The sequence below is a fragment of the Ovis canadensis genome, chromosome 23, assembly GCF_042477335.2.
Source record: "Ovis canadensis isolate MfBH-ARS-UI-01 breed Bighorn chromosome 23, ARS-UI_OviCan_v2, whole genome shotgun sequence".
In the NCBI taxonomy this organism is placed as follows: Eukaryota; Metazoa; Chordata; class Mammalia; order Artiodactyla; family Bovidae; genus Ovis; species Ovis canadensis.
Window position 1 is genome coordinate 46,371,290 of NC_091267.1, and position 13,760 is coordinate 46,385,049.

At 45.9% G+C, this 13,760-nt stretch overlaps 1 protein-coding gene across 5 annotated transcripts in view; it reads right to left on the minus strand.

Moving 5' to 3' along the window:
* Positions 1-13,760, minus strand: part of LAMA3 (laminin subunit alpha 3) — a 253,721-nt gene that overhangs the window by 63,748 nt on the left and 176,213 nt on the right. For all 5 annotated transcript variants that reach the window (XM_069569260.1, XM_069569259.1, XM_069569261.1 and 2 more), the window contains 3 exons: positions 12,083-12,196; positions 7,317-7,426; positions 4,333-4,413 (listed from right to left, as the gene is read on the minus strand). In XM_069569260.1, coding sequence (XP_069425361.1) covers positions 4,333-4,413; positions 7,317-7,426; positions 12,083-12,196 — 305 coding nt within the window. The remainder of the gene's footprint in view (positions 1-4,332; positions 4,414-7,316; positions 7,427-12,082; positions 12,197-13,760) is intronic.

The following is a 13,760-nucleotide window of genomic DNA, read 5'->3' on the forward strand; positions in this document are numbered from 1 at the left end:
CGGGGTCCCAAAGAGTCGGACACGACTGAGCGACTGAACTGAACTGGTGCCTTTCTTCTTATTTAGCCATGGTAGTGGCTAAACACAATGGACTAAAGTAAAACTTCCTGATTTCATAGATGACATTGGTACAGCAAATGAAGAACCGAGAGAGCTTCTGTCATCTGTGGCTCTGAACAGCTGAGGGAGAAACTTGTCCCAGAGCATGAGGTTGGCGGGGGGGTAGGGGGGATGGTCTGGAATGTGAGCTGGGAACCCTTCCCTGCCCTTCCCCCAACCTCTGTCCAGCTCTCTTGCATACATCTTTATTCTTCACTCCACACTGTACTTGTATTTATCATTGCAGAGCTAACCACGAGTGGCTGATGATGCCTGGCAGCCTGGCACAGAGTGGGTGCTCAATAAATGTCTAACAAGCGAGAAAATCTGACATTAAAATGGCATTAAACTGTAGAAAAGTTTTTTACACTTGATGTTAGCCAAAAGGCTGAGAAGCGATAGAAAAATTTTTAGTGATGGAAAAGTTTTGTTTCTTTTTTAAACAATACTTGCTTCCTTGATGTATGATCAAATGTAACAAACCTAAGCTGAGACTACTGTTAATTAAAAATTTCCCTTTTCCAATCAGCTGCCTGCCAAATGGATGTCCAGACTGGTGCTGTTTTCCACTTCACTGTTTGTGAGGAACTGTATGGAGCATTAAATTAGGAAGCCTCTCCCAGATGCCCCATAGCTTTCAAATCATGGAGCCTGGAAGATCCTTCCAGGCCCACTCCCCACACTACCCATCTTTCCTGTCTCACTCAGGGTGGCTGCCCCTTCCGTCCTTCCCCCTTCAGTCCTAGTGGGATGCCCCTCCTGTTGCAGCCTGATTTAGCCCAGTTCCCTCTGTTTTAGGGCTAACCCTGGTGACTTAGGCTGTAAAGAATTCACCTGCAATATAGGAGACCTATGTTGGGAAGATCCCCTGGAGAAGGGAATGGCAACCTGCTCCAGGATTCTTACCTGGAGCATCCCATGGACAGAGGAGCCTGGTGGGCTACAGTTCATGGGGTCACAAAGAGTCGGACACGACTGAGCGATTAACACTTTCACTTTCTCTATTTCAACAGCCCTTTGTATGCCTATTCACCACTAGACTAGAAAACCCCTGAGGGCAGAGTCTGTGCTCTGGTTCCTCCTGTGTCTCTAATGCTCAGCACAGTGCCAGGCAGATACTGGGATGGAAAGAATGACTAATAGATGTGAGGCAAACGTGAGCTAGGTTCCCTTTGCAGAAATGAAAAACAGAAAAAATTTGAATTGCTCCTTTTTACCATGGGATAGTGTCCAGACCCTCAGCTGATGCCCATAAAAAGGGTGTCCCCTCTTCCACTCATGGCAGGTGCCCTCGAGGCCCTTTGACTTGCTTACATTACTTCCCTGACCTGAGCTGTCTTCCAGCTCCACCTCCCAGCTCCACTGGGCTCTAGCCATTCCCTTGACCTACGTAAGTCCCACCTTGTCCATAAAATGTTTCAGATACCCCTAGTCCACAGTAGCCCCCCTTACGATAAAATTCAGTTGAATTGATTTTGTGTGTGTGTGTGTTTTTTAATTTGGTAAAACTCTTCTAAAGTTATCCAGAAAAACAATATGCCAGAATAGTCCAGGAAAAAATTTAAGTAAGGGTTATGGAGGGAATCTGGCTCAACCAACCAGTCAGTCATTTTATAGTTTCAGAAATGATTCAGAAGTGATAATGGCACAAGAACCAAACAAAATGTACAAATCCCCAAGTCCATACAGAAACTTCATACACATTTAGCTTCAGTGAATGCCTTCCCTGGTGGCTCAGTTGGTAAAGAATCCGCCTGCAATGCGGGAGACCTGGGTACAATCCCTGGGTTGGTGAGATCCCCTGGAGAAGCTTCAGTGAATTCATCTAACGGGACCCAGGCAAAGAGGGATGAGGGCATGAGCGTATGGGAATCTGTGTCCCCACCAGTCTGCGAGCACACATCCTGTGGTGAGCATAACACGAGGGATGTGAGCCTGCTCTCCCTCCAGCTGGGCTGGTCTCCCTCTGCCTCTCCTCACATGAACGCTTCCCTCTACAGAGTACAGTTCTAGATGAAGCCAGATGCTGTGCACATTTCATGCAGCATGGTCCCCCTGGATTATGGAGACACAGAATACTGGAATAGCCAAGGTTATTTGAGCTCTGGTCAATTTTTGTCCTATATGTTGACCCTAAGTCTATTTGCCATGTGAGAAGCAACACCATAAAAAAGGCGAGGTTTCAATATTTCACTAACATCGAGATTTGAAGTTAAGAAGTAAAACCACTAAAGTTCACAAACAGGGATTTCCCTGGGGGTCCAGTGGTTAAGATTTCATCCTCCCAATGCAGGGGGGATGGGTTCAATCCCTTATCGGGGAGCTAAGATCCCATATCCCTCACAGTGTGGTGATATAAAACCGAAAAACCAAAATAGGTATAAACATTTATATCCAACTTTCTCCAAGGCTAAGAGTCGGGGGGATGATGGAACTTAAGTGGAACTTCCTGGCCCTGACATGATGTTATCAATGAATACTTATTATTATGGAAACAGACTGAAAATGAAAGTGTTAGCCACTCAGTCACGTCTGACTCTTTGCGACCCCATGGACTGTAGCCCACCAGGCTCCCTCTCTCCATGGGATTATCTGGGCAAGAAGACTGGAGCGGGTTGACATTTCTTTCTCCAGGGAATCTTTCTGACCCAGGGATTGAACCTGGGTCTCCTGCATTGCAGGCAGATTCTTAACTATCTGAGCCACCAGGGCACCCTGCAAGGAACAGATTACTAATATATAATTAAATGAGAAAATAAGTCAAAACAAAAATCAAAACTGAAATCTACATTATTGTTAAAGAAAAAGTCTGTGCATATAGAACTGACATGTAGGAACATATAACAACTTTTCTGGGGGGGCTGCATGTGGAATATTAGTTCCCCAGTTAGGGACTGAACCTGTGTCCCTTGCAGTACAACCAGGGGACCATCAGCGAATTCCCTTCAGCAAGTTTTAACCATGGTTTTCTGTAGGCAGAATAACTATGAACACCACTGTCGGTGGGCAGGCGTGAGCACAGGGCAACTGTAAGGGTGTGGTACTTACTAGTTTTTTGCCTTATTAGCTTTTGGCACACCTATTTTATGGGGATTCCCAGGTGGCACTAGCAGTAAAGAACCTGCCTGCCAATGCAGGAGATAGTAAGAGACATGGGTTTGATCCCTGGGTCGGGAAGATCCCCTTGGAGGAGGGCATGGCAACCCATCCCAGTATTTTTGCCTGGAGAATCCCCATGGACAGAGGAGCCTGGCAGAAAGCCTTGCAACCCCATGGGGTTGCAAAGAGTCAGACACAACTGAAACAACTTAGCACATATGTACCTGTCTTACATCGTTTTCATAATTTATAACACTTTTTATAATTAATTACTGATCTTATGATAGTTATTTTAAATTTTAAAATGTTATCCGTATGATTCATTTTACTGTTACTTTCCCAGATATAAATGTATGTGTATGCTCTCTTCCTGTCTAGATGACAAGTATCTTTCGTACCCTTCACAATAAGTGGGCAGAATAGCTAATTATGAAATATTGTTCAGGAAAAATGCAAGCTTGGCTCTGCAGCGTTTATAATCAAGTACATACCTTCCATTCTGTAACATGTATTCTTTTGTTTCCCAAACATTATTAAACACCTATTATATGAATAGCAGCTCACTAGGCACTAAGGGATTCAGAAATGGGTGAGACACAGACTGTCCTGCCAGTGTTCATAATGTCGTGTGTGCATTAACAGGGGTGTGTGTGTAGGCAAATCTAGGGCTGTGGATATGCGTGCATGTGTGGGAGTATATAGAGTTGCATGTTTGGATGTGTATATTTGGGGACAGAAGTTTGAGTTTCGATGGTGGTAGGAGTATGTAGATATATGTCTGGGTAGGGGCATGCAGGAGTGTGCGTGGGAGTGGGGGTATGTAGGCATATATGTAAGCACATGGGCATACAGGGGTGTTTGCTAGAGTGTATAGGACTATGACATATCGGCCCTAATTCTCAAATTTCCACATGTACAAACCAAGGAAGAGAAGGAAGTTAATGATTTATGAAGTGACAGTCTTGTGTTTTTCCCAAGAGACCTTTTCCCAGCCTCAGAGAAACCAGAGGCCCCACCCCATCTCTGAGCCCCACCCACACCCAGGGTGCCTGCAGCAGCCTGCCCGCAGAGCCCACCCCACCTGTGAGATGGGGAGGAGGTGAGAAGGCGGGCACAGGGGAGGGTGGCACCCACCTTTCACAGCGTGTTCCTGTGTATCCAGGTTTGCAGAAGCACTTGACGTTTTCTCCAGTCACAACACAGCCGGTGGCAAAACTTAAAAAAAAAAAAGACAGAAAAAGCCCTAGTAGAAACATAAACCCACAGGTTTTTATGCTCATTATTTTTTGCCACATGAAGTGAAACTGGAAACCAAGGGTCCAGGTACCTTTCATGTGAAGAAAAATTTGCCCATCAAAACTTGTCGAGAGAATGATGAATGATTTCAGCTGACATCAGGCAAATCTGGGTGAATAGGGACTGAAGGCATTTTTATTTTCGGCTTGGAGAAATACATTCCTTCCCTTAAGACAGAGTAAAGTAACGCACTTGGGAAGAGATGGTGACGACAGCACTTTTTCCAGAAATAACAAGGAAGGAATCAAACAAGTCTGGGCAGAAGAGAAGAACAGAGAGTTCTGATTCTTCAAAAAAAAATTTTTCCCCTCCTTGCTTATTCTAGTTCTTTTATTTTATACTGGGCACAATCCCTTCTGGGAAGAAAAAGTATGTGTGTGGAGGGCTCGGGGGTGGGGGCAGGCCCACCCAGAGTGCCCTCAGAGCCCCAGAGGGGACTAAAGCCCAGAGCATGCTTGGGCCCAGCTAGCTCTGTGGATATGGTCCCTGGTGATTTCCACACTTTTCCAATCAGGCTGTTGGAACTTCTATTCTCTTTCTTTTAGTTCTGAACTGGTGTGTTTATAGAAGCTTCTTTAAAAAAAAAATTAAACCAAGAGACCATGAAAAAGTCCTTGTTGCCTTACGAAGAAACATCTATGACCACTGAGCATTCCACTGACATAGATCTGAGGGGAAATAACTCCATTTATCACTAGCTGGTAAGAGAATTCTGCTTTTTAAAACTATTTGTTTATTTGGGTGTGCTGGATCTTAGCTGTGGCTCATGGACTTAGTTGGGCTTCCCAGGTGGTACTGGCATTAAAGAACCCTCCTGCCAATGGAGGAGACATGAGACTCCTGTTTGATCCTCGGGTCAGGAAGATCCCTTGGAGGAGCGCCTGCCTGGAGAATCCCATGGACAGAGGAGCCTGGTGGGCTCCCTAGGGTCGCAAAGAGTCAGACTCGACTTAGCACGCACGCATGTAAGCTTAGTCGCTCTGTGGCATATGGGATCTTAGTTCCCCAACCAGGTATTGAACCTACATCCCCTGAACTGGAAGGTGGATTCTTAATCACTTGACCACAAGGGAAGTTTCAAAGAGTTCTTATTTGGGAAGCTTCTCTTGGACAATTAGATAGATATAGAGTTACACCTTTAAAGGGACAGTTAGAAATTTGTCAGCAGTATTAATATTGCTGGAAGGAGAATTAGATAAAAATAGGATTTTACTGATACATCCTAGGAAATGTGTGTTACTTCAACTACACAGAAGCTGAAAGCTGACCTCGATGATAACATGCTTTGCAACCAAAGATTAAACGCTTTCCCCAAGCACCCTGTGAACATCTTGCAGCTTTTTACTCTCTCCAGCTTCTGTTCAAACAAGCCTGGGCAAGTGTCAAGTGATAGATCCCTTTACAAATAAAGCCACAGGACCGGGCAGGTTTAAGGAGTATCAAACACACAGATAGCAAACCAGAGTGGATATTTCAAATATGCATCTCCAGAAAAGCCACATTGGGCAGGTGGCTTCTAATAATTTTAAGACTTGGCCAATTTCTCTGCTAGCTCAGCTGATATCAGCCAGCCTTGTGGTCCACACTTGCTCCTGAACCTGTGCACTACTGGTACTTGATCACCATCATTCTGATTTTTCAAATCAAATCTTGCTTCACTTGGTTACCTGTTTATATTTTGTCTGGACTCACAGTGAACATGTGATTATGAGCAAGAGTAGGACAAAGTGCCAAAGCCAAACTGAACCTGGATTATCACGAAAGGAAAATGATGGCTTTCTACCTACAGAGTCTACTGACCTTCCTGGAGCCTGGATGATAATGCAGCTCACATCTCTCTAAGGCTCAGAACTGTCCTGTGGCTTCCATCACACTGAGGATAAAAATCCTTAACATCCAAGTGCCTTACTCTAGCCTGAAAGGTACATGATCTGTATTCTGGCTGTCCCACCAACCTCATCTCCCAGCCAGCTCTCTCTCAGTGCAATCAAGCCATCCATGCCTTCTTACTGTCTACAAACAATCACAGGAGTTTTCTCATCTGTTTTTTTCCCCCTTCCCATGGACCCTCATCATATTGTCTTGGTACTCCACCTCATCACTCAGGAGTCCCTGCCCAACAACTCCAGAAAGCTCTGCTACCACCCTCTGTAAAGAATCTGCTCACTGTCTATCACATAACCCTTTTCTCAGTGGTGTGGCCCATCTCTGAAGTTATACTTCAGACTGATTTGTGCACATTTTACTGAGTAATAACCCCACTCTCTCCTCACATTCTTCAGGTGAAGCTTAATGTCTTTGCCAGCCTTCTTTACTGCAGTTACCCCAGCATCTGGAGAAGGGATGGTGCTCAATAAATTGCTTAGCCATTGAACGAATAGCAAAAGAAAAGAGGAAAACGCAAAACTCTGAAGAACACAACTTGGAGAGTCTGTTTTTGTTTGGTTTTGTTCCCATTTTGTTATTCCTTTTTTAAAAATAGAAAATTGTTTTATTGAGATAGACTTCACATATCATACAATCCACCCACCTAAAATGTTAGATTCAATGGCTTTTAGTGTGTTCACAGAATTGCACAGTCATGACCACAATCAATTTTAGAGCATTCTCATCACCTCTAAAAGAAATTTTATGCCATTTATCAGCCCCTTCCCATTTCTTCCCACCACCCATTCCCCAGCCCTAGACACCCATCAAACTATTGGGTTGGCCCAAAGAGTTAAATCGGGTTTTTCCATCACGGCTACAAAAAATCCGAATGAACTTTTCTGCCAACTCAATACTTCCTGTCTTTATAGATTACTGTCAAACCTCTACAGTACCTGTCTGAATGAGGACATGGGCAGACTCTACAGGATGCATGAACGGTGTTCCAATAGTAACCCTCTTTACAGCGCTCACAGTGTTCCCCTGCAGTGTTATGCTGGCAGTTCTTGGGAGAGAGAAACGGTAAAATTAATAACAACCTATTACATTTATTACTATTGAGATTGCTGTCATCTTAATTACTCACACAATTATAACTCAAATCCTCTGACACAGCAATATAGGTTTTGTTAATCATATGCCTTTTCCTACCCAGCCAATCATTGTTGGTGCCAGAAAAATAGTGTACTTGCCCTTCCATCAGCTATTCGGTGTTATCATGGGGAGGAAGGGTGAAATGGAGCCAGATCAGTGGGGTTAAAATCCCACTTGAACATTCCATAGCTGTGGGGATCTTGGGCAAGTCCCTTCACCTCTCTGGGCCTTGGTGTTTTTTAATAAATCAACTTTTTTTGGCCATGCCACATGGCATGTGGGATCTTAGTTCCCTGACGAGGGACTGAACCTGTGTCCCCTACACTGTGTGGAAGTGGCTGAGTGTGAAGTCTTAACCACTGGACTGCCAGGGAAGGTCCATATAAATCAATATAAATGGTGTATGATTTATATACTATTCTAATTTTCCTAAAATGTACAGTTAAAATAATGCCCACTTTCCAAGGTTATCAGGACTTGTAGGATCCAGAGAGGAGTCTCTCAGGGGTGTCAGGTGAGGGTGCTGGCGGCTTCCTGTACGTTTACTTTGCTCGGCCTCCCTGACTCTCTCAGAAACATGTGTTCTTTTGACCCAAGTGTTCCCCTTTTCACATTAGCTCCCTTTCTTTATTATTTATTTACTTGGCCATGCAGCGTCTTAGTTGTGGCAGGTGGGATCCAGCTTCCTGACCAAGGATTGAACTCAAACCCCCTGCCTTGGGAGCTCAGAGTCTTAGCCATTGGATCACCAGAAAAGTCCCAGTTTCCTTTCTTTTATGGCTCCAAATGACAATTTTAAAGAAGAACTGCCTGGAGAGAGATGTTTCAGTCCAATGTCAACTTAGTTCTGAGCTGAAAACACTGAGGAAGTAAGAATGTGGAGAAGCAAGAATTGTGGTGAGGTTACCTGAATCCTATGATAAATCCTCCCCAGACCCCTCTGAACTCTGGGCCTTTACAGGGGCACAGGGAAAGGAGCATAGAAGGGGGTTAGAAACTGAGTTGCTTGATAAAAAGCCCATAAGAATGTCTGAAATACCACTCACTCTCAGCTGAAAGCATCTACCCTGAAATCTGTCTTCCTCAGTCCTGCAAATTTGAGGCATCTACCTATCAGATTTCCTTGTTTTACTGTCAATGAGTGAGTGAATGAATGAATCCATATCCACCCTCACAGCATGTGCTTTCCAAGGTCCAAGTGATGGCAAATATCTACTGTGCGTGAACTAGCTGCTCAGCTATGCTAGGTATCAGGGGCACAAAGATAGATTGGAACCCTGACTCAGGGGTGGGAAATACGATGACAGAGGTGTTGGCAGCATGCCCTAATAGCCAGAGGAGCCTCAGGGAGGTGATGAGGCCTGTGTGGAGGACAGAAGAAGAGGAAGGAGCTAGGTGGAGAAAGGAGGAAGGACACACTGGGTGCAGGGGTTGGTGTGCACAGGACCTCAGTCTTGCAGGAGCATAGTGGTATGGACAGACAACCTGCAGCAGCTGGTGCTCCCGAGGGTGAAGTGCAAGGGGGCAGGCTATGGCTGGAGAGGTGGCAGCACAGATCAAGGGGCCCTGAGGCTGCCTGAGGAGTGTGAACGTCTGGTAATGAGCCTCAGGGGACCCCTGAGTCAGCTGTGAGTTTCAGATAAATCATCCTGGAGGCAGGGGAAGACTGGCTCCAGCAGCAAGGAATAAAAAGGACGAAAACCAGTGTGGTGGGCCAGTAGATGGGACTTCGAACTCCCTATGCAGGGGGCCTGGGTTTGATTCCTGATCAGGAAACTAGATTCCACATGCTGAAACTAAGAGTTTGATGCCTCATCTAAGAGCTGGGGCAGTCAAATAAATAAAATAATTAAAATAAATATAAAATTGGCTTCCTTGGTGGTACCAGTGGTAAAGAATCTTCCTGCCAATGCAGGAGACACAAGAGACATGGTTTAGATCCTTTATTCTCTGAGGCAGGAAGTGGCAATGCACTCCAATAATCTTGCCTGGGAAATCCCATGGACAGAGGAGCCTGGCTATGGGGTTGCAAAGAGTCAGACACAACTGAGCAATCACATGTGTTAAGCATAAAAAATAAAGTAAGATAATTGAAAAGTAAAATTCCCTTAAAAATATATAAAAAGGAGGAAAACTGAAGAACGACGATGAGAAGAGAGAGGAGGGAAGGAAACGAAGGGAAGCTGAGATGTGACTGGGTAGCAAAGGCAGAGGAAGGGAGAGGAAGCGGCCAGGAGAAGGCGGAACAGCAGCGCCTCAGCGGAGAGCACGGAGCCGGTCATCAGAGCTCCGGTGGCCAGCAGCGCCCACAGGACACGTCACTGGCTTCGGCTGCCTCCCTGCTGGCCACATGCTGCTTCACTGGCGGGGGGTGGGCTGGCTTCTTTTCACCCTTTGAAGCTTATACTTGAAAGGACAGGGAGAGGCGCACATGTGTGAAGGTCTCAGATTTCAGAATTGACTCTGGACCTCGGGAAGTGGGGGCCAGTGTACAGGATCCCGTCTGCTAGCGAAAGGGGCTGGGTCTCCTCACTTCTGTTTTCTGAGGATGGGGCTGTGTGCGCGGCTCCCGGGCAAGGGCCATGTTGGAGAGCAGGGCTAGCACCCACAGCCTGCCACTGAGCTGCACCCGTGTGCGTGTACTCGTGTGCACATGTACATGTGTGTACACAGGCACACCCCCCACCACACAGCAAGCCTCCTGAGAGTAGGGATTATGTCCGATGGCTCTAACCCCAGCACTTAGCTTGGTCCTTCCCATAAGAGCAAATACTCAGCAAGGGTTCCCTGAATGAATCAGTTCTAGAGGGAATGTGGCCGTCAAGGACAAGGGAAGACGGAGCTGCAAAGAAAAGTGAGAAAGAGAATATTGTTGTTTGATTGAAACATGAATTATGACTCTCACTAGCGATCCCTTCACTGGGTGGATGGACTACAGAGAAAACTCCCTTTGTTCTCTGGCAGCTTTTATAAAGTGGCCTTGCAATGACTCAACAGCAAGATAAGTATTTTTCATGACAGTGTCTACCTGTGTTACACCCATCACACAGTATGAAATACAAACGATTACATGAGATACCAAAGAGCTGGAAAATAATACTGCCTGACATCTCTTACACTTTTGGAACTTATAAGGCTAAAATCCTACAAAATATTCTGTCAGCCTCTTTACGACAATTTCCTGTCCTGGCCTGTTCCGTCTTGCAGAGGAAATAGCTCCTCAGGACACGCTGAATGGGCATAAAACAGTCTAGGAACTCAAAGAGCTGAAACACACTCTAGGTGCTTCACACAATGCAGAGGAAGCCCACGCCAGGACAACGTATTTCTCAACCGCACAAAAGAAGTGGGGGCTCTGTATTCAGGCACCAACGTGGCCTCCTTTTCTCAGAACTGTCCATCTTCCTTCTAGCTGGGGAGGCCGTGGCTACTGGAGGGGGGACCTCTGAGGATAGGCAGGAAGATAGCAGAATAAAAACTGTTTTGCTTCAGGATGCATGAGAAAAATCTCCTGAGAACCTAGTTTTGTGTGGGAGAATTTTCTAAAACATACCCAAAGAAGGTAGTTTTCTGGTGGCTAAGTCATAAACCACTGGGACTCCCCTTGCCTGTCTTCCCCCATAAACGCACTGCCTTGGCAGCCATGGGGGTTAGTGTTTGATGGATGGAGAGTGTGCCTTCAGCCTTTGCCAGCATCTCCTCCTCCTCTGATCAATTTCTTCAGCCACTGCTCATCTGACAGCAATGAGGTCTCCTCCCTGCAACCTCCTGCCCCACGCCACCCTCAACAAAACTGAGGTCCAAAGGAGTAGCTCTGGTTTACCATATCCTGGCAAGAGCTAGGGCTTCCCCGGTGGCTCAGGGGTAAAGAATCTGCTGGCAGTGCGGTAGCTGCAGGAGACACAGGTTTGACCCCTCGGTTGGAAAGATGGAGGAGGGCATGGCAAGGATGTCATGCGAGTATCCTTGCCTGGAGGATCCCATAGACAGAGCAGTGTAGTGGGTTATAGTCCACAGGGTTGCAAAGAGTCGGACACGACTGAAGCCACTTAGCACACATGCACGGCAAGAGTTAAACCCCAGCATCTACCCATTATTTATCATCTAGTGAGATTCAGAAGCTAAGGTGTAATTTAATTGCTCAGACAGAACATTCTCTGACGGGGCATGTTAAAATGGAGGGAAAAGGGACTTCCCTGGCAGTCAAGTGGTTAAGACTTCACCTTCTAATGCAGGGAGTGAGGGTTCTAGTTGGGAAGCTAGGATCCCACATGCCTTACAGCCAAAAGAAAAAAACCCCAAACATAAAACAGAAGCAAAACTGTAACAAGTTCAATAAAAACTTTAAAAATGGTACACAGGAAAAGAAATCTCTAGAAAAAAAAAATAGAGGGAAAACCTGGTTACCTGGTGCTTCACCCTGCACCCCCACCACTCCATCCCCTGCTTACATAATCACCTCTATTTAGGGTTCGGTAAAGGTGACGTCTGATGTCTGAGGGCCTAGCGGAGGGGGGCCGGGAGACACAGAACGTTTGTTAGTAACATTCCAGCTCAGTTTACTCACAATGCATACTCCCGAGCCATCCTGGCAGCGATTGGAATGCCCGTTACAGTTGCAGGGAACACACCGTCCGGTGTATAAGCCTTTGTTCTCACGATAGTATCCAGGGCTGCATCCCTGTTTTGCAAACAAACCATTTAGTCAATACAAAGAAAGAAATTTATTATCTGAGGCAGGTGACCATCCTGACTGTCAAGCATTGACCTTTCTATCCTCCCTACTTTGGTCAGTGTGTGAACTTCCATTTTCCAATGCAAGCCAGGTTTGCTTGCTTTTTCCACCAGGTTTTCTGCTGTTTTCACATCCTGGTAGGTATGTGAGTTTGTGGTGGAATGGGAGATGTGTGGTGGGGAAATCAGAGCAAACGGGGTGTAGGGGGTTGACTATGGAAGTTGGGTGCCTCTCCTTCTCAAGCCAGTTGTTTTGAGGGCCAGTAGAGGCATGGAAGGCTGAGAAAGCAAAGAGGATCAGGACCTCAGTCCACCAGCGGGGAGGACCTCTGAGCAAATCCCTTCAAGTTCAAGTTCTCTTTGGGTAGCCATCCCTTTTCCAAGTGTGGATTTGGGCTGGTGGGGGAGCTGGATGGGAGGAGGGGAAAGCTGGGATCACCACTGGGATTTAATCAATAATGGCAGGTCCAGTGGAACCCATTCACTGCCACTCACCAGACCACAGGTGACAGGGAACCCTGGGGGAAAGGAAACAGCTTGCATTCTTGTACAGAACTTGATAGGGATGTTTGGTTCCCACTGAACACAAAGACCCAGCTTAAGGCAATTTCCTTGAGCTGGTCTTGTTCTCTTGTTCAACATTGCTCTGATTAACCCTATCTCCTCTATATCGTCTTCTTCCAGTATAATGCTGCAAGTTATTATTTTTCATGTGGATGAGAAGAATTATGGGTTTTTTTTATGAACTGATATATTTTTTGAAAAGTCTAGTTAAGAATGTCCCTGGGACTTCCCTGGTGGGCCAGAGGTTAAGAATCTGCCCACCAATGCAGGGGAACAGGTTTGATCTCTGGTGCAGGAAGATTCCAGCTGCTCCAGGGCAGCTAAGTCCGTGTGCCTAGAGCCCATGCTCCGCAGCGAGAAGCCACCAAAATGAGAGGCTCAAGCACTGCCAATTAGAGAGTAGCCCTGCTTGCTGCAACTAGAGAAAGCCCATGCACAGTGATGAAGACCCAAGTGAAGTCGCTCAGTCGTGTCCGGCTCTTAGCGACCCCATGGACTGTAGCCCACCAGGCTCCTCCATCCACAGGATTCTCTAGGCAAGAATACTGGAGTGGGTTGCCATTTCCTTCTCCAGGGGATCTTCCCAACCCAGGGATCGAACCCAGGTCTCCCACATTGCAGGCAGACACTTTAACCTCTGTGCCACAGCACAGCCATAAATGATTAAATAAATAACTTTTTAAAAAGAATGCCCCCAGTAGGAAAAAAAAAAGCAATTATTCTTATACCAGCCATTAAAAGTTACTTAGATTTCTACCTCTAAAGAGAATTTCTGCCTTGAAAGTCATTTTCTTCATTTTGGCAGAGCCAATCACCGATTAAACTTAGGTGTAGTCTCTAGTTTCCTTCACTGATCTCCTACAGGGCCTATCTTTAAGGCATCAGGAAAAACTAATACTTCAAGATAAAGATGATCTTTAATCTAATCTCTTTAAACAGCACATACA